The 24933-nt window shown below is 37.7% G+C and overlaps 1 protein-coding gene across 1 annotated transcript in view; it reads right to left on the reverse strand.

Moving 5' to 3' along the window:
• The window catches only part of SECISBP2L (SECIS binding protein 2 like), a 56483-nt gene that overhangs the window by 14398 nt on the left and 17152 nt on the right, over nucleotides 1-24933 (reverse strand). The window contains 10 exon segments of the mRNA NM_001258064.2: nucleotides 3876-4038; nucleotides 6388-6520; nucleotides 7313-7482; nucleotides 11351-11492; nucleotides 11639-11806; nucleotides 12369-12449; nucleotides 14219-14353; nucleotides 22778-22893; nucleotides 23549-23573; nucleotides 23853-24082. Of these exon segments, the coding sequence (NP_001244993.1) occupies nucleotides 3876-4038; nucleotides 6388-6520; nucleotides 7313-7482; nucleotides 11351-11492; nucleotides 11639-11806; nucleotides 12369-12449; nucleotides 14219-14353; nucleotides 22778-22893; nucleotides 23549-23573; nucleotides 23853-24082 (1363 nt within the window).

Consider the following 24933-nt stretch of genomic DNA (forward strand, 5'->3'; position numbering starts at 1 on the left):
TGGGAGGTAGAGGTTGCAATGAGCCGAGATAGCACCACTGCACTCCAGCCTGGGTGACAGAGCAAGACTCCATCTCAAAAAAAAAGTCTCCCACTATTGTTGTGTGGGAGTCTAAGTCTCTTTGTAGGTCTCTAAGGACTTGCTTTATGAATCTGGGTGCTCTTGTATTGGGTGCATATATATTTGGGATAGTTAGCTCATCTTGATGCACTGATCCCTTTACCATTATGTAATGTCCTTCTTTGTCTCTTTTGATCTTACTGGTTTAAAGTCTGTTTTATCAGAGAGGAGGATTGCAACCCCTGCTTTTTTTTTTGCTTTCCATTTGCTTGGTAAATATTCCTCCATCCTTTTATTTTGAGCCTATGTGTGTCTTTGCATGTGAGATGGGTCTCCTGAATACAGGACACCAATGGCTCTTGACTCTTTATCCAATTTGACAGTCCGTGTCTTTTAATTGGGGCATTTAGCCCATTTACATTTACAGTTAATATTGTTATGTGTGAATCTGATCCTGTCATTATGATGCTAGCTGGTTATTTTGCCCCTTAGTTGATGCAGTTTCTTCATAGTGTCGATGGTCTACAATTTGGTATGTTTTTACAGTGGCTGGTACTGGTTTTTCCTTTCCATATTTAGTGCTTCCTTCAGGAGCTCTTGTAAGGGAGGCCTGGTGGTGACAAAATCTCTCAGCATTTACTTGTCTGTATAGGATTTTATTTCTCCTTTGTTTATGAAGCTCAGTTTGGCTGAATTTGAAATTCTGGGTTGAAAATTCTTTTAAGAATGTTGAATATTGGTCCCACTCTGGCTTGTAGGGTTTCTGCAGAGAGATCTGCTGTTAGTCTGCTGGGTTTCCCTTTGTGGGTAACCCGACCTTTCTCTCTGGCTGCCCTTAACATTTTTTCCTTCATTTCAACCTTGGTGAATCTGATGCTTTGTGTCTTGGGTTTATTATTCTCGAGGAGTATCTTTGTGGTGTTCTCTGTATTTCCTGAATTTGAATGTTGGCCTGTCATGCTAGGTTGGGGAAGTTCTGGATAATATCCTGAAGAGTGTTTTCCAACTTGGTTCCATTCTCCTCGTCACTTTCAGGTACACCAATCTAACGTAGGTTTGGCCTTTTCATATATTTCATATTTCTTGGAGGCTTTGTTCGTTCCTTTTCATTCTTTTTTCTCTAATCTTGTCTTTACAATTTATTTCATTAATTTCATCTTCAATCACTGATATCCTTTCTTCCGCTCGATTGATTCAGCTATTGATACTTGTGTATGCTTCACGAAGTTCTCGTGCTGTTTTTCAGCTCCATCAGGCAATTTATTATGTTCTCTAAACTAGTTATTCTAGTTAGCAATTCCTCTAACCTTTTTTCAAGGTTCTTAGCTTCCTTGCATTGAAGTAGAACATACTCCTTTAGCTCGGAGGAGTTTGTTATTACCCACCTTCTGAAGCCTACTTCTGTCAATTTGTCAAACTCATTCTTCGTCCAGTTTTGTTCCCTTGCTGGCGAGGAGTTGTGATCCTTTGGAGGAGAAGAAGCGTTCTGGTTTTTGGAATTTTCAGCCTTTTTGCGCCGGTTTTTCCTCATCTTTGTGGATTTATCTACCTTTGGTCTTTGATGTTGGTGACCTTCAGTGGGGTTTTTGTGTGGACATCCTTTTTGTTGATGTTGATGCTATTCCTTTCTGTTTGTTAGTTTTCCTTCTAACAGTCAGGCCCCTCTGCTGCAGGTCTGCTGGAGTTTGCTGGAGTTCCACTCCAGACCCTTTTTGCCTGGGTATCACCAGCAGAGGCTACAGAACAGCAAAGATTGCTGCCAGTTCCTTCCTCTGGAAGCTTCGTCCCAGAAGGGCACCCACCAGATGCCAGCCGGAGCTCTCCTGTTATGAGGTTTCTGTCAACCCCTGCTGGGAGGTGTTTCCCATTCAGAGGCTCGGGGGTCAGGGACCCACTTGAGGAGGCAGTCTGTCCCTTAGCAGAGCTCAAGTGCTGTGCTGGGAGATCCGCTGCTCCTTTCAGAGCCAGCAGACAGGAACACTTAAGTCTGCTGGAGCTGCGTCCACAGCTGCCCCTTCCCCCAGGTGCTCTGATCCAGGCAGATGGGAGTTTTATCTGTAAGCCCGTGACTGGGGCTGCTGCCTTTCTTTCAGAGATGCCATGCCCAGAGAGGAGGGATCTAGAGAGGCAGTCTGGCTACAGCAGCTTTGCCAAGCTTGATTCGGATAGATTTTATGTAAAGGATAAGTTAACCTAAGGACTATCAGAATTACTAATTATTAAATTCCTAAGGATATAAACCAAATGACAGCTGCTATTAGATAAAAACAAATGATTTTGGTAAAGAGTTACTAAAGATGCTTCTAGTAGGAAAGATACACGATTTCTAACTGAATGTCCTATTACCAACAATTCCTCCTCTGGGCTCGGATAGATTTCCGGGCATTGGCTTTCTCAGTCATAAAAATAAGGAGCTAGGTAAAATGGCCTCAAGGGTCCCTAGAGCTCCGAAAATTTATGGCTATGGAGGATGAACTCAATAATTAAACTGAAGCCAAAACCAAAGAGGTCATGAGGTAAAAATCACATGCCTCTACATCAGACAAAGCAAATGAATAGGGCTCTCTGTGAAATTATGTGACTGTAACATGAGAAACAGAAAGTCAGAAGTGTGAGGCCACTAAAGTACCTAATTTCTGGGATAAAGAAATTATCTAAGTATATACTTCTCCTGTATGCTCTTTCCATCTTTTCTAGTAATCGTCCCTCATGTCTACCATAAGCAGGTACTTAATAAGGAGAATTGGTGTTTCTTACCTATGAATAACCAAGGCAAGCAAATTTCTACTTTTAAATTATATTATATAGTGGGAAAATCTGTGCCTGTTCTTCTTTAGTGCAAAACAATTTGCAGTGGAATTTTTTGTATTTCTGTGAAAAATAGTTAAATAAGTACAAGTATGACACTACTTCAGAAGAATATATATAAATGGAGAGACTGAGGAACATTTAACTGTCAAAGTATGCCAAATTCAAGAATGCAATGAGACTAGAACATCCCAAAATGCAATTTTCTTCATTCTTTTTTTCCTTTTTTCCTTCAAGCTGTTCATTTCATACATAACATTTTATCCCCCAAGTGTTTCATTTGCTCCACATCTGTGATTTGACATTTAATTAGCTTTCCAAAGCTAGGCAAGAAGTATTTGCTCAAAAACAATGGTATAAGGAAACGGAACAGAATAAACCAAAGTAATCTGGACTCAGATTATACTTTTACCCTGGGATTCTTTCATATGTCATTTCTAAAGGTAAAATTAATTCATCAACATAAATGTTAAAATCTTAAAAATCCTTCACAGCAATAACTGTTAAAGCTATCCACAGATGGGGTATCATATTCCGTGATCCCCCAGTTATCTCAATTTAAGAACTTAGAAATACTTGCACAAATAGTTTCATGTAATAGGTTCATTTCATATAACAGGGTCTTAGAAACCTATTATTAATTGATTAGAGTGATCTTTTGAAGGGACAATAATATAAACAAAAAAGCAAAAGCAGTTGTAGGAGGAAAACTGATAGTACAACATTTTAATATATAAGATGTTAAGAGTCTAGATTTCTAGAATAGAAATACTATCTGATATAAAGAGAATATACTTACTGTCAAATCACTCTCACGTGAATACTAACAGCAGACAGAGGCAATGCTTTAAATAAATAAACTCAGCTGTTAAACAAAATCCGAAAGGAGTTAAAGATCTCTAGTGTTTTGTCTGCTCGACTCACTGAGTAACAATGACAATACTAAATTCACAACTACAATCAAAATCCTTAAACTATTCAACCTCAATAATGAGTATAAAACTTACTCTCTAAATCTTTTGCTGTGGATTTTGGTTATTGTTGAAGATGCCATTGGACTGCCTATTCCAGAACTAGCTGGAGAGCCTTGTGACACAGGTGTCATACAGTACGGAGAGTTCTGACTTGCTGGAGAGAGTGAAGTATCACTGGGCATGCTCAGTCCAGTATCTGTGGAGATGTGGAGTGAAGGGAAAAAATTTAGAAACTTCAAATGCTGAAAAGCTCTACGTTGATCAATGTAATTTAGAATGGCCGTTGTCTTTTGGGTCATTTCCAAATTTTCCAGAAGCTAATAAAGTGGGCATTTTTCATATCATAAATAAACATGTTCCATACACTAAAAAAATTAAATTCTCCTATTGTCTGTTGAAGTATACTCTTAGCCAGGTGAGGTGGTACATGCCTGTGGTCCCAGCTACTCGGGAGGGTGAGGTGAGAAAATCGCTTGAATCTGGAAGTTTCAGGTCAGCCTGAGAAACACTGTGAGACTTCCATCTCTTTAAAAAAAAAATTCCTTCTCTCTCAAAAGTTAAGCATAGCCCAGAAGTCTCCACAGGGGCGAGGAAGAATATACATTATCTAAAACATGTATTCCTAGAGAATTTACATTAAAAAGCAAAAATCTGCACCTCTTAGGCCAGGCCTGGTGGCTCATGACTGTAATCCCAGCGCTCTGGGAGGCCAAGGCAGAAGATTACTTGAGGTCCAGGGTTCAAGACCAGTCTGGCCAACATGGTGAAACCCCGTCTCTACTAAAAATGCAAATAAATTAGCTGGGCATGGTGGCACATGCCTGTAGTCCCAGCTACTCGGGAGGCTAAGGCAGAAGAATAGCTTGAACCCGGGAGGTGGAGGTTGCAGTGAGCCGAGATCGCGCCACTGCACTCCAGCCTAGGCAACAACAGAGATTCTATCACAGGTACACACACACAAAAATCTGTACCTCTTTCCAGATCACATTACTCACTTCCTCATTTCTAGTTTTCCATCTATTTCTTAGAAATCTTTTTTTTTTTTTTTTAACAATCTAAAACTTCCCATTATTGCTGGCAATGACAAATTCTACCTCACCCTCTCCACACCACTCCTGATTCTCCAGGCACCACCCCGGTTTCTCTCTTATTTGGTCTTTGCTTCTGTGTTCAAGAAGCCACATTATTAAATGCCATTTCTTGACTCTACTGTCTCCTTCGTTTAGTTACTGCTTCTTTCCCAAACAGCCAAACTCAGGAAATTAGCTCGTATTTGTATATCTAGTCCATTAATTAGCAAAGTTACACATGGTTTTTTTTTTCTTTCTTTCTTTTTGATACAGGGTCTCACTTTGTCATCCAGGCTGGAGTGCAGTGGCATGATCTCCACTTATTGCAGTCTCGACCTCCTGGGCTCAACCAATCCTCCCACTTTAGTGCCCCAAGTAGCTTGGACTGTAAGCGTAAGTCAACACGCCCAGCTAATTCTTCTATTTTTTTTTGTAGAGACAGGGTTTTGCCTTGTTGCCCAGGCTGGTCTCGAACTCCTGAGCTCAAGAGATCTGCCCATCTTGGCTTCCCAAAGTGTTAGGATTATAGGCGTGAGCCACTGCGCCCAGCCCACATGTATCTTCTTACCTTCCTACTAGGCTGTAAGTTCTTCAACAGCAGGACCTGTCTACTATATATATATCTTTATTACATTCCCCAACGTCCTCTTGCTACTCTAGTTACTAAAATACATGGGGTAAGCATTCAGTAAACATTTGCTGAATGAATGGATGGATGATTACACCTAAAAACAGGGAATCATTAAACTGAGAATAAAAGCGAACCCTAAACAAACTTCTCTGGTGAACAATCCTTAGAAATCAACTCATTTTTCTAAAAACAATGAAACATTGTTGCTTAATCTACATGTAAAGCAGATTTAAATGTGTTGCAAAAACTTGGGCAATAAAGATATACTAGCAGAAAAATCTTTCTTCTGTGGTGGTATAAATATTAGAAGAAATCTGTGGTTTTGCTAAGTTACCAATTGGAATCATGTGTTGCTACTTAATGTATGACACTGAATCTTACTGACCAACTAGATTCTGCTTTGCAATTGCATTCATTGTGGCATTGTGGCATATGTATTAATTCCACAAAAGCAAGAAAATCAACAAAAATGACTCGATGAAAAATAGCCCCACAAAGAAAGATAGCCAACAGTGTTCTGGACGTAAAAGAAAACAAAATGAAAATACTTGTGACAATTCCAGAGATCTCATGCATTCGTGAGATCTTAATTTTGAGGGTTCACTACAAATTCAGGATTTAAGCCTCAAAAATGTCATAGGCCTACTATATAACATCTGTCCCCTTCTCTTTAACCATCTCCCTACAAAAGCATCTTTAAAAGAAACCACTCTAAAAAATAAAGAGATTTATGTAAAATATGGAGCACATCTTTCAATCAGGAGCATAACTAGTGATAGCTTACATATCTATTAAAATATTTCAGACCATTCCATGAGAAGAGGAGAAAGGGGGACCTCCTTACCTTCCTGGGAAACAATCTCCTGTGGCAAATCATCAATAAAATCTAAGTGCATTTCTGTTGGTTCCTCAGATCCCAAAAGATTATGGTCCACAGTTAAGCGCCCCTTCTTTTCCTCTCTTTCTTTTAAAATAACCTAAAAGTTATACCAGTCTTTAATTACTGATAACTCTTCAACTATGTACAAATGATGACAATATACATTAAACACAGGTATAGTAGTTCACTTAAACATGAACATGAGAAGTTTGGCTAACTGGCAAAAAGGCAAACGTAATTTCAGACACTGTAAGTTGAAGGAAGTACTGCATACAAAATAAAGAAAAGCAATTATATTATAGAATATACAGCTATCAAACCATACCCATCTGATTCTTTAAATCCTGGGTGACAAACTAGTTTCCAAAAAAAAAAATTAAATTAAATTTAAATGGGTAAATTAAAAAGTTTAGAACCCAGGTCATACAGTTACACTTGATTGACATTCTACAGTTTTCAATTATCTGGAACCAAATTATCTCATTTTGAACCTCTTAACAATGGTGAGTTAAATAAAATATGATGCCCAATTTATACATGAGAAGGATGAGAGTAAAATGGTTGCCTAAAATGACATATAGCACTGAAGTTAGTACTGAAATCCAGGGCTTCTGATTCCTGGAGTCTAATGTTTTGGGATACTAAATATTCAACTTTTTTTTAACTTTATAGAAATAATTCATTTTCCAGGGTCCCGTTCTACACAGAAAGACAGTCATGATACTGATGATATCCTGAGCTTCTAATTAACACATTATCGTCAAGATTCATGTGTATGAATACTTCTCACAACAATCTGTTAGCTAAGACACCACAACCTACTTTTACAAAAGAGATTAAAATCCTTATTCATCTTATAAAATAAATATCCCACCAGATTTTGGTTTACCTTTTTAAGTGCTGTGGGTCGTTTTAGTTTTGCTATTTCCTTCTCTTTTCCTTTTTTTGCTTTAGAAGAAGCAATGTCCACAGAATTAAAGGATGTCAAACAGGGCTGACTTTTGGTTAAAGGTTTTCTATTAGTAGAGTCTTTAGTGTGAAAAGAAGCTGCAGTAACCACTAAAAACAAAGAGGAACATTAGTTTCACCATTAGGGCCAATCCCACATACTTTCAAAATTTCCAATGATAACTACAAAAACAAGAACATCCTCCTCCCATGGAAAAAACGACATCATAACAGTAGGAGCACTACACATGGCTAGGCAGTGTCCCTCAGATACAGCTTTTACCTATCCTTTAGAGACTAAGCCAATGCAATTAACCAATTTAGAGGTCCACTAGAGGGATAAATAATTAGTTCTACTCTACTGTACAACCCTCAAACATGGCAATTCCTTGCAACTGGTCTTCAGTCAGAACCATTCTACCTTTGAAACTTCACAATGCTGCACTCGTTCTTATTCCTACTGAATCTGGTATTTGTCCTTATGTAAGATATCTTATCTATCACTTCTCTCCTTATTTCAGTTGGTCAGTAAAGAATGATGATTTTACCCACTCAGCTGTACTCAGTCCCATTCAGTAATTATTTTTATTTATTTATTTATTTTTTGAGACGGAGTCTCACTCTGTCGCCCAGGCTGGAGTGCAGTGGCACGATCTCGGCTCACTGAAATCTCTGCCTCCTGGGTTCAAGCAATTCTCCTGCCTCAGCCTCCCGAGTAGCTGCGACTACAGGCACATACCACCACGCCCAGCTAATTTTCGTATTTTTAGTAGAGACAGGGTTTCACCATGTTGGCCAGGATGGTCTCAATCTCTTGACCTTGTGATCCACCTGCACCAGCCTCCCAAAGTGCTGGGATTACAGGCGTGAGCCGCTGTACCTGGCCTCAGTAATTCTTTTATGTCTGGCTGATACCCTCAGTTTACACTGGCTTCTTCCAATCCTTTACTATTCCTAAATCCCCAAACTCAATCCTCTCACTCTAGCAGAGCTTTCCTGCCACTTCCCTGAGAAGATGCTATCCAATACAAACTTACAAACCACCTGAAAGGGGGTGGCAGACATCCTTACTTGTGTCCAACGCTCACTGACTGTCTCTATTCTTAATATTCTATCTCATTTTCTCTAGGATCTAACTCTATTCCTATACCCTTGCATCTTTCAAGTTCCTCCCCGACCCCTGACTTTTTTCTTGATCCCCTAATAAGATGCTAAAATCTTCTATCTAAAACTTAGAAAGGGTTTTTTAAAAAGACAAACCAACTAAACCCTTCCCTTGACTGACTTCCCCTCAAGCTAAGGTGCCATCATTCCCCTTTCCTTCCCTATTAAACTTCTAAACAGTTTTTCTCTCATTATCACTTTTCAAATTATTACAATTTGACCTCTGCCCAACCCATTCTCCTGAAACTTATTGTCAAGGTCACATAAAATCTTGCAATTGCCAAATATAATTCTCTGACTCTTCACTCTACTCTAGTTTTCTTCAGCATTTGGTACCAAGGACTACATCCTTTTCCTCAAAATTCTATCCTTGCCGTCTGTAACATTACACTCCTTTATTTTTCTTATTCTTTCTCAAATCTATGTTTCTTGTTGTTCTTCCTCTCATCCTTTAAATGTGAGCATTCCACAAGGCTTTGTCTGTGAACATCTTTTTCCTAATTTTTCTTTCCCCCAACAATCTGATTTCCACAGCTTCAACAATCATCTGTATTTGAAACTCACTGACTTGTAACCTAAACTATACATTCATAACTATATGCTAAATAGGAACCACCAGAATCTCCCGTGCTAGCATTTAAAATACAACAGGCAGCATCTGCTCTTCCCAACAAAATTCTTCTATAATCCCTATCTTGTGTAGTAACATCGCAGCCCTTATCACCACCACAGTCATCCAAGACAGAGAGTTTGGAGTCATCCTTGACCTGTTTCCAGATCCATCATATCCCTATAATCCTTCTTCATCATGATCAGTTTCATCCTTTTCTTGAACATGTGTACATATGGGTATAAATATATTAAAAAAGATATATATAAAACAATATATAGTTATATAATTTCTAATAATTATATATTAACATTTAGCAACTGCTAAATATGTTTATATATGTATATTAACAGTATGTGTATATACAAACATATATTTAGCAGTATATACTGTATATATGTATATTACATATATAGTGTATTGTATATAGTATATATGCCATATATAATATAACATATACAGTATACTGCACATATAACACATATACATTATATACCATATATGTATATAATATATACGGTACATATACTGTATATATGCATATAATATATATGGTATATATACTGTATATATGTACATATATAAACAAATACATTAACAGTTACTAAATAAATCGAAGTTGTAATAAGCCATCTGACGTATCACAGGTTAACAATCTCGTCTCCATAATAATATTAAACATTTATTGAGTGATTATAACCCGGATACTCTAAGTACTTTACATATATCATCTCATCTAATTCTCAAGACAATCCTGAAGCAGGTACTCTCACATTAATGTGAGGAAACTGAAGCACAGGAAGGTTAAGTAACTTGCCAGTGAAACACATGGAAGAACAGGATTCAAACAAAGGCAACTGGATTCCAGAGCCCCTGCTTTTAGCTACTAGGCCACACCCCTCCAGCACATTGCTAACTCAGTTTTATTCCCTACTTTTCCTCTTCAGTGAGAGATTACTGCCACTCTCCCCAGCTCAACATGCAAGTCTAAAGCTTTATACACATTCAGTACTATTTGTAATAATAGTTACTCAAAGCAAAGGTTGACAGTGGACTGGTAACTAGATAGGTTTAAACATTTTGCACACAGGTTAAAATTATACATTGTAATTTATCTTTCTAATAAGTAATAGTCCCTTCACATAGGATCAGAAGAAACACAAAATTCAATTTTGCCTCTCAGCATCGGTGCTGGTACTGTACATTGGTACCTTTCCTGTTCTTTTGTTCTATTCTTCACCCTCTAAAAAGACAATGAAAAGAAATGAGGGAACATGGAAAAGCTGAGCTCTAAATCTGACAAGGTTTGTTAAAATAGAAATTACTGTTTCAGTAGAAAGCCAGATCATTTTCCCATATACACACACACAATCTGATAAAAACCCTTGTTTGCAAGTGAGTTTTAAACTGGATAACGTAAGAAAGCCAGATTACTTGTGATTTTTTAAATTTCAATTTTGAAAAAGAAAAAAATTTGGGTGAGTCAAAATGCATACCAACTGACATTTATGCAGAGATCTAAAGAACCTGAGGGAAGCAAACTATGCTGATACCTGGGGAAAGAGCGTCCGAGGTAAAGGCAATAGCAAGCCCACAGATACTGAGCTAGGATCAGGCTGGGTGTGTCTGAGGACTGCTAACATGGCTAGAGCAGAGTGTGTTAGGACAAAATGGTGACAAAGGCAAAAAGGTAATAGGGTCAGCTAAAATATGGCTTTAGTTAGGAGCCTGGCTTCATGCCAAGTGAAATGAAACACTATTAGAGGATTCTGAGCAGTGAAGTGATATAATCCTGCTTACATTTTAAAAAGGTCACTTCTTTTAACACAGACTAGAGGTTGGGGGGAGGGAAAAACAGGTAGTAGTAAGGAGGCTACTCAGTATAGTATTATACAATAATGGGGGCTACTGTGGTGGCAGGAAATCTGGTGAGTAGTTAGAGTATGGATATGTTTTGCAGGCAGGACAGACAGGATATGTTAAAGGACTAGGTGTGGAAAGAAAAGGAGCATGGAGAATTTTAAGGTTTGTGGTTTAAGCTGACTTACTTAAAATACAGACACACACACACACACACATATATACACACACACACACACACATACATATATACATACATATATAAAACTTTTAAAATTTCAATTAACAACATCTAACATATATTACCAGAGACAAACAGCAAATTGCTCAGACTAATGACATCACCTGTATATGACAGAGGTCTGGTGTTAGTAATCTGCCGTGCTTTCATTGCTTGCTGTTGTTTTTCCAGAGCGGCTAACATGTCCCCCAAATCTAGCTGCACAGGTGTTTTATTCTTTTTTCCAGCTGCTTTTGATAAAGCTTCCTACAAAATAAATATAAAAAATTAATGTTTTTGTTACAGTATCAAAGTGTGGCATTTTAAGATGACTATATTTATCACTCCTTCTATTTATTCCATCAAACCTAGCAAGTAAAGTATCACATTTGTTCATAAAAAGGAATATGTACCTGTAATTTTTTTTGCTCCATACTTATTTCTGAATATTCTTGAGCTGTGGCAAGGGCTGCTGCTAAAGCTTTCTTCTTCTGACTTTTTGCACGTTTCGGAACTGAGGTGGTAATGGGAATTGGAGTCTGAACTATATTGATTGGTGAGTTTTCAGGTAAATCATCCAACTATGATAACCAGAAAAAAACATTTGTTAGTGACCCCATAAAAGTCAATCATAAGGAAAAAGGATCCAGAATGTGGGATGTTCTGCAGTATAACTGGACTAGACTCTTCAAATAATTCAATGTCATTAAAGAAAAAAAAAGAAAGAATTCAATGTCATAAAGAACAGGATTTGACAGTGGGACCATTTCAGACTGGGAAATAATAAAGGGACAAAACAGCTTAATGCAGAGGGTGATGGTTGCCTGGATCCTTGAATGAAATAAAACAAAATATCTCCAAAGTAAAATTTTGAAACAATTGGGAAAATTTCAGTACAGACTGTATGTTGCATGATGATGTCATTTAATTAATGGTACTTTAGTAACAGAACTGTGGATTTCATACGGAATTATCTTTGTGCAGGCTATGCTGGAAAGAAATATTAAAGATAGGTACTAAACACCATCTCCTGCACACTCTGCTGCTCCATGTGCCTTTACACTTATCTTTAATATCTCCCTTCAACATAGCCATTGTTCAAAAGATGTTATATTTTGCTTTTCTTTTTCAAGAGTCACTTACAACTTTAGAAGAAAGTTTTTGTTGAATATTCTCATCCTTAGCATTTCCATTCTCATTTAGTTCTTGAAACCCATCTTCATCCTGAAATATTTCACATTTTAAGTAAAAAGAGTTCAAGGCAAACTCCTAAAAAAAACTTTTTCTAATGCTTAGAAGTACTGAAAAATGAGGAAGTTATTTCTTGTATTCTACTACTGAATTATTCAAAGTCGGTCTTAAAGAGGAAATGTCATTTCTCACATGCTAAAACATAAACAATTTAATTATTCAAGGATGGCGGCATATCCACACATCTCCATTTTTTGGATTTCTGCACCTACTATTTCATTTTTATTAATAGTTCTACCTTCAGATGGGTGGGTAATTGAAAAGAAATTCAAACTGGATTTTATCACATTCAGATAATTTGAAAAAGTGTTTAATAGACAGCTTCATGTAAACTCTATTAATATATTCCTTGTTCTGCATTACTCCACATGATTGTCAATAAGGTTTAAAAATTTTTCCATTGAAATTAAGTTCTTAATATCTTCCTTTATCCTGAAAATTATATCTAGTATCTTTAAATATAAGTATAGAACCAATAGTACAGTTGAATACATGTACTACTATTGCCAGATCTGGATATATTGCAACTATTCTTGATAGAGTAATTGAGATACTCTCAAGTCCTTTGACTCAATTACTAAACTTATCTAACATATTATTGTTTTTTTTTTTTGTTTGTTTTTGTTTTTGAGACGGAGTTTTGCTATTGTTGCCCAGGCTGGAGAGCAATGGCACAATCTCAGCTCACTGCCACCTCTGCCTCCTGGCTTCAAGTGATTCTCCTGCCTCAGCCTCCCAGGTAGCTGGAATTACAGGCACCTGCCACCATGTCCAGTTAACTTTTTGTATTTTTAGTAGACATGGGGTTTCACCACGTTGGCCAGGTCTCAAACTCCTGACCTCAAGTGATCTGCCCCACCTTCGGCCTCCCAAAGCGCTGGGATTACAGGCATTAGCCATCACACCCGGCATATTATTCATTTCTATCCTCTGACCTCAAGTAAGTTTTCCAGTTTAATCTCCATCTATTAACTCATTTAATAGAATTTATGATCCAACCAAAATGAGCTACTCAAATGAGTTTCCAGAGATATGTGGTGAAAAACATCTTGACACATACAAATTCTACTTGTTCTTTAAATTCATTTCAAATGTTACCTACCCTGCCACAAACCCAAAGTGACCTGTCTCTGCGCTCAACTCTAACCACACTCAACTAAGTATTAGGTGTGTATATGCCTACGTTCTCCTACTACACAGCAACGCTCCCGAAGATAGCAGGTCTGTTCACCTTTATGTATCATTCAGAGCACCTTACTGCACACATATAGACCACCAATCAGAATCTGTTCGATGAATAACAGTGCAATTAGGAACTGTCTATCAGAGAAAGTAAAACATCTTTCCTCCTCCTCTAAAACTCTCCTGGCTGACAGCACAACTTAACTAGATTGAACTACTCAAATCTGAAAAGCCTTTCAAATGAATTGAGTAACAACAAAAATTAAGTGAAAAAGCTCCATACTAAATAAAGTCCACATGAAATCAAGTTCTACCTCTACACATTACCTCAATGTGGTGAACACACAGGACAAAAATTTATAAAAATAAACATCAGTAAAATTAATGTTAAATATATATAACCAAGACAAAAATGAGTTAATACTTCTGAGTAATTTATAATTTAATACTAGAATCACATGTTAAGACATAAGTATTCATAATGTTCACAATGTAACACATTAATTTCTTAATGGGAACATTTCCTATAACAGCTTACAAATAGAGTTTGAAAAAAATACCTCAAAATATAAAGATTCAGAATTAGGATCGCTTCTATGGGATTGACTAGAGCTTAAATGCTTATTATCTGGTCTCTTTTGCAAATTCTGTCTTCTTTCTGAGGAAGTACTGTGTCCTCGGCATCTGAATCCAACCTAAGTAAACCCCAGAGGGGGAAAAAAAAATCTAATTATTTTTAAATAAATGTTTCACTCAAGTATATAACATACTGGCAGAAAAGTACGCACAAGTGTACAATTCAATAAATTTTCACGAAGTGCATCACTTATTTTAAAGATCAAGTTTCTGACAAATAAGGTACTTATAAGTAAAATAGAAAAATGAGACGATTAATGCACATTACTTTTTTCCCCTCGACATGAATATTTATTAGCAGCTTTATTCACAAAATTGAAAACAGGAAACAAACCAGATGTTCTACAGTGGGTGAACAGTTAAACTAACTGCGGCAGATCCAGATCATAGTATAGAAGTCTGTATCAACCACAAAAAGGAATAAATGACAGTACTGATAAACTCAACAACCAGAGAACCATGGAAGTGAAATAGGCCAATCCCAAAGACAGTACAAAGGCATACAAAATTATTGAAACAGCAGAATTAGAAAGGGAGAACAGGTCAGTGAACTCTAGGGCATAAGGAGCAGTTGGTGTGGCTATGAAAGCCAACAGGAGGGTCCTTGTGATGATGAATCTGTTCTGTGTCTTGACTGTATCAAGGCCAATATCTGGGTGTGATATTGCACTTTAGTTTTGCAAGATATTACCACTGGGGGGGAACTGCATATTACTTACTTTTTTTTTTTTTTTTTTTTTAGAGACGTGATCTTGCTCTGTTGCCCAGGCTGGAGTGCAGTGGCTTGATCATAGCTCACTACAGCCTGAACACCTAGGCTCAAGTGATTCTCTTGCCTCAGCCTCCCAAGCAACTGGGACTACAAACACATGCCACTATACCTAGCTAATTGTTTTATCTGTAGTTTTGTAGAGACAGGGGTCTCACTATGTTCCCAGGCTGGTCTTGAACTGCTGACTTCAAGCAATCTTCCCACCTTGGCCTCTCAAAGTACTGAGATTAAGGCATGAGTCACATACCTGGCCTTTCATATTACTTTTTAAGTTAGGATCTTACTCTGTCACCCAGGCAGGAGTGCAGTAGTGCCAACAAGGCTCACTGCAGCCTCAACCTCCTGGACACAAGTGATTCTTTCACCTCAGCCTCCCAAATACCTAGGACCACAGGTGTGCACCACCACACCCAGCTAATTTTTTTATTTTCTGTAGAAGCAGGGTCTGCCTATATTGTCCAGGCTGGTCTAGAATTCCTGCGCTCAAGGGATCCTCCTGCCTCGCCTCCCAAAGTGCTGTGATTACATGCATGAGTGACCGTGCCCAGTTACTCTTTAACTACTGTAAGTTTTCTCATACTTGCAGTTTATTTTTTTATAAAATAGATAAAACAATTAGGAAAATTATTTAATAAAAATCTTGTTTCCAAGATTTAAGAGAATAAGCTTTTCATTCAATCACATAAATTAGTATTATTATTGTATGTTATGAACTAAAATGTTTCTATGTCCCAAAATTGATGTATTAAAATCCTAACACTCCCTCTGCCCATGAGATGGTATTTGAAAGTGCGGCCTTTGGGAGGTGACTAGGTTATGAGGGCAGAGCCATCATAAATGGGATTAGTGACCTCATATAAGGAACCCCAGAGACCTCCTTCACCCCTTCCACCACGTAAGGACAAAGCTAGAAGACAGTCACCTAGGAACCAGGAAGCAGGCCCTCACTAGACATCGAATTTGCCAGTGCCTTGGACTTCCCACCCTCTAGAACTGAGAGAAATAAACTTCTGTTGTTTATAAGCCACTGAGTCTACAGCATTATTTTATAGCAGCCAAAACAGACCAAAAAATCCCATTAACAAATCTGCAAAATGTTCAATTTTCATGTGGGCAAGAAAAAAAAATTACACATTCTAAGACTCTTAAGACATTTCAAGTTCCCTCTCTTAAGTACCAAATGCAGCTAACAGAAAATGCCTCTCTTAACCAAGACACTTAAAAGATATGAAAAATATGATCTTCAGTAACAGCTACTCCAAAATTCTAACAACTGCAAATTGGAAGCAGACCTGGAGAGAAGGTGCTGGTACGCAGGCCTTGGATTCTGAAATCAAACAGATGCACACAAAGACCTGGAACCACCTGAATTCTTACGCTTGCTGTTGTAAACCAGAATTAGTATATATGCATTAATGGTGTTACAAATAGTAAAACTATTTCCTTTAAAAACAAATGCAATCTGATTCTTACACTTCGAGACATAAAGCACCAGGATTAAATTAAAACCCCCAAACTAATGGTCCCAACAAAGTTCACGTGAGCCAAATGTGCAAGTATTCCAATAAACTCATTAATGAATCAATAACCTCATGACATCTAAATACTTTTTGTCAGCTCTTCTAAAAAAGAGTTTTGTTGATAGAAAGAGGGTATACTGAACAAAACAAAGCAGAAGCTACAGCTCTGAATATATAAAGATTCTTAAATGAGTAGCACAAAATTAAAAATTTTAAAGTTTTCATACCCCATTTGCAATAATAAAAAGGAAAAAAATATTAGAAATTACCACTATGTACAAACTTATTTAAGGAAAACTTTGCAACACTTCCATTTGTTGACTGACTGATTGATTGACTGCTTAACTGAGACGGGGTCTCTCTGCTGCCCAGGCTGCAGTGCCGTGGCGCCATTATAGCTCACTGTAACCTGAAACTCCTGTGCTCAAGCGTTCCTCCCACCTCACTCTCCCAAGTAGATAGGACTATGGGTGCATGCCACCATGCCTGCCTTACACCACTTTTCTAAAGAACACCAAAAAATGATTGAAGCCAGGTGCGGTGGCTCACGCCTGTAATCCCAGCACTTTGGGAGGCCGAGGCAGGTGGATCACTTGAGGTCAGAAGTTCAAGGCCAGTCTGGCCAACATGGTGAAATCTGGTCTCTACTGAAATACAAAAATTAGCCACGCGTGGTAGCAGGCACCTGTAATCTCAGCTACTCAGGAGGCTGAGGCAGGAGAATCACTTGAACCCAGGAGGTGGAGATTGCAGTGAGCTGAGATTGTGCCACTGTACTCCAGCCTAGGCAACAAAGACTTCGTTTCAAAAAAAAAAAAAAAAAAGATTCAAAAATAGGAAGACATACTATTTTTGCATAGAAAGATGACATATCATAAAAGGTAGCTGATTCTAAGTTTATAGACACCAATGGAACAGAATAGAAAGTCCAGAAATGGATTCCAATATATTTGGGAACTTATTAAGTGATAAAGGTAATTAAAGTCAGTTGAAGAAGAGACAAACTTTTCAACAAATGGTGCTGGAAGATTTTAAAGTCACTTCGAAAATACAAAGTAGGATAATATCTCACATCATATACCAAGAAAAACTCCAAATGGAATAAATATTTAAATGTAAAGAAACAAGGCCATGAATACACTAGAGGAAGAAACAAGCAAATTCCTTTACAGCCTTGGAGTAGGGGCAAAGCTTTTCCAACTATGATTTAAAACACTTTAGAAGCCATCAAAAAAAAAGGACCAATAGAGTCAATTTATAAATACAAACTTCTTAACGTTTTTTTTTTTTCTGAGACAGAGTTTCACTCTTGTTGTCCAGGCTGGAGTGTAATGGCACAATCTCGGCTCACCGCAACCTCCGCCTCCCAGGTTCAAGCAATGTTCCTGCCTCAGCCTCCCTGGTAGCTGGGATTACAGGCATGCACCACCATGCCCAGCTAATTTTGTATTTTTAGTAGAGACGGGGTTTCTCCATGTTGGTCAGGCTGGTCTCGAACTCCCAAACTCAGGTGATCCACCCACCTCGGCCTCCCAAAGTGCTGGGATTACAGGCGTGAGCCACCGCGCCCGGCCTTAATGTTATTTTAAAAATAAACTCTGCATGGCAATAATCATGATAATAATGAGCAAAGTAAAAAATAAAAAGGAAAACCTAGCAAAATATTTGCAACTTGCGTTACATATTAAAGGCTCCAAGTAACTTCAGGAACTTGATAAAAACTTGATCAAACTGATTTTAAAATGTACCTCAAAAAAGAAAGAAATAGATCAAGATTCAAAAAATGAGCAAAGTATAGGATCAGGTAAGTTCACAGGAAAAGAAGTAAATACAAATGCTCCTTAAACACATGGAAGAATGATCAACTACATTAAGACATAATTTTTATCTAACTGACATACACCCCAAATCCTGAAAACACACTGTATCTGAAGCCGTATGATACTAGGCACTTTCCACATTGTTGTTGAGGATGCAGACTGATACAATCTGGTGATATTTACCAAAACAACACATGAATTTACCTTTTGACTCAGCAGTCCCTTATCTAGAAATTGATTCTATACATACACATTTCTAAATGACACAGCAGCATGTTTACAGCAGCAACAGTTTGCAAACAACTCAAGTATCCATTGATAAGGCTACAGAAATCAACAAGGGTATATCCACACAATATTACGAGTTGTCTAAAAGGAAAAAGTGTGGAAGCCCTTTACGTGGCAATATGGAAATTATGAAAATGTCTCCAAGATACACTGTAAGTGAGCAAAGCAGAGAACACAGTAGATATGCTCTTTTTTGTAAAGAAAGAACAAAAATAAGATATATACATCTATTTACTTATAATGAAGTGAAAAAAACTCTGGAAGACTACAAGAATTTACTCAAAGTGGGAGAGGTATAGGGGGAGAGGAGAAGTCAAGGAGAAGCAGGGGTGAAATGAGACTTTTACATTGTATATAATCTTTTTTTAAAAATCTCATTTACTTTTCAACCTATTCTATAAAATAAAGCCGTTTTAAAAGATTTCAAGTTTTTGGATTCTTTCTATCATTTAAAATTAGACGTATACCAGACTAAAGAAATGATCTATGTTACCCAATGTTAAAACACTGGTAAGGATGTTTAAAACTCCTGTAATTAAACAGCATGGTACAGGTGCAAAAATCTCATAAACTGAACAAAACAAATAGCCCCAAAACAGCATATAAGAAACCAGTAGGCCGGTCGCGGTGGCTCACCCCTGTAATCCCAACACTTTGGGAGGCCGAGGTGGGTAGATCACAAAGTCAGGAGTTTGAGACCAGTCTGGGCAACATGGTGAAACCCCGTTTCTACTAAAAACACAAAAATTACCCAGACGTGGTGGTGGGCACCTGTAATCCCAGCTACTAAGGAGGCTGAGGCAGAAGAATCACTTGAACCCGGGAGGCGGAGGTTGCAGTGAGCTAAGATCGTGCCACTGCATTCCAGCCTGGGCAACAAGAGCGAGACTCTGTCACAAAAAAAAAAAAAGAAAGAATAAAAGAAAAAAAGAAATCAGCAAATCACTAAAATGGAAACAAAAACCAGGGAAAGAATGTTAGGACAACTGGTTAACTACTTTGAAAATCCACTCCATTTTGTTTTACCATGGAACAAAATAAATCTCAGATAAAAATGCCCTGAAATATTATATTACAAAAAGTAACAGAACATACAGGTCAGTATTTATTTGATTTCTAAAAGATGTCTAGAGTCTAAAAACAATCAGAAATTGCAAACAGGGAAAACATTTTGACTTAAAAAGATTCTGCATCTCAAAAATCAAACAAATACACTTAAGTAAAGTACAAGGATAACAGCATCAGAAGTAGAAAGCAAATACATTGTCAAACATCTGGCTCCAGTTCTTTGGTGCCATATATATTTGCAAAGTTTTCTTTTTTGTTCTTTTAACATTCCTCATCAGTTTTGAGAAAGAGATAAAATGTTTTTCATCTGAGTATTATTTCCTCTCTAGTGAGCTACTGATAGCAAAACCAATAGTACTGAAACTGTAAACACGGGTAGGACTAGCGATTACAGTCTCAGCAGAAAATTTCAGCCCATATGTAAATATTACGTAGAATTTGTTTATCTAATCTATATAAATGATTCCTCTTTTGGCTCTTTTGTTTTTAATCAAATAAAGTTAGACTGCCTCACCAGCTTGCCACAAATGATTTATTTTTGCAATAACCACAGGGAAGAGTGAGTTTTGTTTTTTGACAGCCTAATTAATGTTAAGGTACATATGAAGTACAGGTTGAGTTATTCCTTATCTGAAATGCTCGGGACCAGAAGTGTTTTGAATTTCAGATTTTTTCAGATTCTAGAGTATCTGCATATACATACTGAGGTATCTTGGGGATGGGATCCAAGACTCAACACTGAAATTCACTTGTGTTTCATATACACCTCATACACATAGCCTGAAGGTAATTTCATACAGTATTTTAAATAACTATGTGCATTACACGAAGTTGTGTTAAGTACTTATGTACAGAATTTTCTAGTTGCAGTGTCATGGCACTAAAAAAGTTTCATATTTTTCAATTAAGAAATGGGCAAATGATCTGAAGAGTCATTTCTCAAAGGAAAGCATACATGAAAAAATGCTCAGCATCACTAATCATCAGGGAAATGTGTATCAAAACCATAAGGAAGTATTTTCTTGTCTCAGAATGCCTATTCTATTCTCAAAAAAAATGCTGGTATGCTGGTGAGGATGCAGAGAAAAGGAAATTCGTATACACACTGATCTTGGGAATGTAAATTAGTATGACCACTACAGAAAATAGTATAAAGTTTCCTCAAAAACTAAAAAAAGAACTACCACATGATCCAGCAATCCCACTACTAGAGCCAAAGAAAAAGCCATCAGTATGTTAAAGAGATATCTGCCTCTCTTGTTTATTGCAGCATTATTCACATTAGCCAAGATATGAAATCAACTTAAGTGTCCATCAGATGAATGGATGAAGAAAATGTGGTGTATATATATAGAATGGAATACTGTTCAGCCATAAAAAGAACAAAATCCTGTCATTCACAGCAACATGGATGAGCCTAGAGGACAATATGTTTAGTGAAATAAGCAAGGCACAGAAAGATAAAGAACACACATTGTCACTCACACGTGGAAGTTAAAAAAGTTGATCTTACAGAAGTAGAGCGTAGAATAGTGGTTACCAGAGGCTAGGAAGGATTGAGGGAGAGGGATAGGGAGAGGTTGGTCAATGAATGCAAAATTACAGCTACAAAGAGGGAATAAATTCTAGTGTTCTATAGCACTGGTAGGGTGACTACAGTTAACAATAATTTATTGTATATTTTCAAATAGGGGACAGGATTCTGAATGTTCCCAAAACAAAGAAATGATCTATGTTTGAGATGATGGATATGTTAATCACCCTGATTTGATCATTATACATTGTATACATACATCAATATATCCCATTATACTTTACAACTATGTACAGTTATTACGTGTCAACTAAAAAGAAAAAAGTTTCAGATTTTAGATTTGGATTAGGGATCCCAATCCCAAATCCAAATGCTCTAAAATCTGAAACTTTTTCTTTTTTTTTTCTTTTTTTTTTTTGAGACGGAGTCTCGCTCTGTCGCCCAGGCTGGAGTGCAGTGGCCGGATCTTGGCTCACTGCAAGCTCCACCTCCCGGGTTTACGCTGTTCTCCCGCCTCAGCCTCCCGAGTAGCTGGGACTACAGGCGCCCGCCACCTCGCCCGGCTAGTTTTTTGTACTTCTTTTTAGTAGAGACGGGGTTTCACCGTGTTAGCCAGGATGGTCTCGATCTCCTGACCTCGTGATCCGCCCGTCTCAGCCTCCCAAAGTGCTGGGATTACAGGCGTGAGCCACCGCGCCCGGCCTGAAACTTTTTCTTGAATGCTCAACCTATATTCCATTCCAGGGAGGCAAAGGAACAGGCAAATAGTTGGCATATTTAACCCATTAGTAACTTGCTCCTATTTAAGTTTATTCACAGATGAATATATCCATATAGTCATATGATAGTTTTAATTCCTTAATAGAGTTAAGGAATCCAAGAAGGCCATCTAAAAAAATGAAAAGGAAAAATAATGACCATTAAACAACTCCCTGATTTTACAGCCAACCAAAGCAGGAAGTTACAGTTATTTGTAGTTCATGGCAGTGCACAGCCCCCTCTCCTGTACTGCAGTTACACCTTGTTCCTCTGGGCCTCAGGAATCTGCCCTGACTACCTCATGGCAAGCCATCACTATGGCACTGCCATTAGCACAAAAGGGTATTTACAGTCAGGTAAAGACACGTGGACAAGGCTACCATCCCTAAGATCAAAGAATCAATATTTAAAGCACAAAATGCTTTTGAATTTTTATGTGGGAAAAAGACATGGCAAATGAAACAGGATTAAAGGGCATCCTTTTTTAACATTATAAAATATTTAAATATATAGAAATGTAGAAAAATGGTACCACATATACCCACTCAACACTTTGCCATTTTGTTTCATTATTTAAGTTTATTAGCTAAGCCATTTTAAAGTTACACGATAGTTCACTTTCAAATCACTCAATGTGCATATCCACTACACCACTGTAACTAACAAATCTAAAATGACTCATCTCATACCTAATTAATTTTCTCCACCGTAATTCGAATTACCTGTGAATTATTTCTTTGTTCAGTTTGCCTTCCACCTCTAGAAAATGTCTGATTTTTTTCCATCCAAGGTTTTTTCTGAGTTGCCTGGCAAGTTACATTGGACCAATTTACACCACCTATAACAAATACAATTTTAAATTATAATTTACTTATAAAAGACAGGAAAACCTAAATTGACCTGACTTCATATACTGAAATTCAGTCACTAGAAATGCAATACTGAAAATTTTTCTATACACCTTTTTTTTTTTTTGAGACGGAGTTTCGCTCTTCTTTACCAGGCTGGAGTGCAGTGGCGAGATCTTAGCTCACTGCAACCTCCGCCTCCTGGGTTCAAGCAATTCTCCAGCCTTAGCCTCCCAAGTAGCTGGGATTACAGCCGCTCACCACCAAGTCCAGCTAATTTTTTTGTATTTTTAGTAGAGACGGGGTTTCATCATGTTGGCCAGACTGGTCTCGAACTCCTGACCTTAGGTGATCCACCTGCCTCGGCCTCCCAAAGTGCTGTGATTACAGGCGTGAGCCACTTTACCCAGCCCTATAAACTTGTAAGTAGTACTACAGTTCTTAGTAATACAAGTGTCCTCTTACAGAACATCTCCAGCTGGCATTTTCTCAAGCTGATCAGCAAAACTGTACTTCCAAATTACCTTGAATCTCTGCAAGATTTCTGTTTTGTTTGCAATATCAGCACGCCTCATGCTTAAAAGGAAAACTTGATAATGGACAAAGTAGAAAGTATAGCAAAAACACAATGCAGAAAATAAGTACCTGCACACATAGATGATTCCACATGCTAAAAAAAGAAACAAAAAGACAATTATACTCTACTTGAGAACCAACATTATGTACTTTGCTAAATGTTTTATAATTTAGTGTGAAGCATGCATATCACAGTATTATCATACTTATTCATAAATGAACATTTTTATTAATAAAATACAAAATACACTTGTAACTATCCTATTACTGTAGTAATTGTTAATGAAAACAGATACTTAAGCTTTAGCAGAGGATGCAAAATAATAATACTGATATCAATGACCAATAAAGAAATCAAGACGATGCCACATACATTCATGGTCCCAGAATCAGGATTTCTCACAGCCCCTGCTGCAGGCTGGTTGTTGCTGTGTTTGGGACTGCAGTAACCACTGTCACTGTCAATGTCAGCTTCACTAGCCCCCTGCTCACTAGAAGATTCAGCAGTGGGGTGGGATGCTCTTCTTCTCCTGCCCTTGGACTTCCAGAGCATTGTGGCAGTGGTCTCTGAGAGAGACTTGTTAGCGATATCTGATGGGAAATCTACAAAGGCAAGGAAAGTGTGACAATTCTTTGTGATGAGCAAATTGATAAATTCTCATTAAATCATCATTAAGATTGTAAGAAAATAGATACCAAACTTCATAAATGAAGAAATAGGTGACAACTTTTTGAAAAGTTCATTAAAAGGTAAGATGTTCCTGGTAAGTTGGTTAATGTTTTTTGTTTTTCTTGAGGCAGGGTCTCAGTCTGTTTCCCAGGCTGAAGGGCAGTGGCACAATTTTGGCTCACTGCAACCTCTGCCTCCCAGGCTCAAGCAATCCTTCGATCTCAGCCTCCCAAGTAGCTGGGACTACAGGCATGCACCACCACCACACCGGGGTTATTTTTTGTAGAGACAGGGTTTTGCAGGGTTTCGCCATGTTGCCCAGGCTGGTCTCAAACTCCTGAGCTCAAGCGATCCACCCGACGTGACCTCCCAAAATGCTGGGATTACAGGCATGAGCTACCTCACCCAGCCTGTATGTTTTTATTATGAAGACAGACTAAAATATGTCACTAAAATACTAAAATCACCATCAACCATTTAGGAAAGAGAACGTCATCAATCTTTTGAAGGTTGCTGTGTGTTCCCCTCCACTACTATACCATTTTCTTAGCCCAGAGCTTACCATCTATTCTGAATTCTGTGCATATCATTCCTTCACTTTTCTTTATAGATTTACCATGGATTTCTGTATTTCTAAAACCTAAATCATATAATTTTCCAGTTTTCAACTTTATTTTAAAACACCACTTTGCCCATGTGACTTCTCACCCCTGCCACACCTCAACACTGGCTTTGAGATTGTGGTGCATGTGTTATAATTCATTAATGCCACTGGAATCTAGAA

Source organism: Macaca mulatta, chromosome 7, assembly GCF_049350105.2.
Source record: "Macaca mulatta isolate MMU2019108-1 chromosome 7, T2T-MMU8v2.0, whole genome shotgun sequence".
NCBI classification, from domain to species: domain Eukaryota; kingdom Metazoa; phylum Chordata; class Mammalia; order Primates; family Cercopithecidae; genus Macaca; species Macaca mulatta.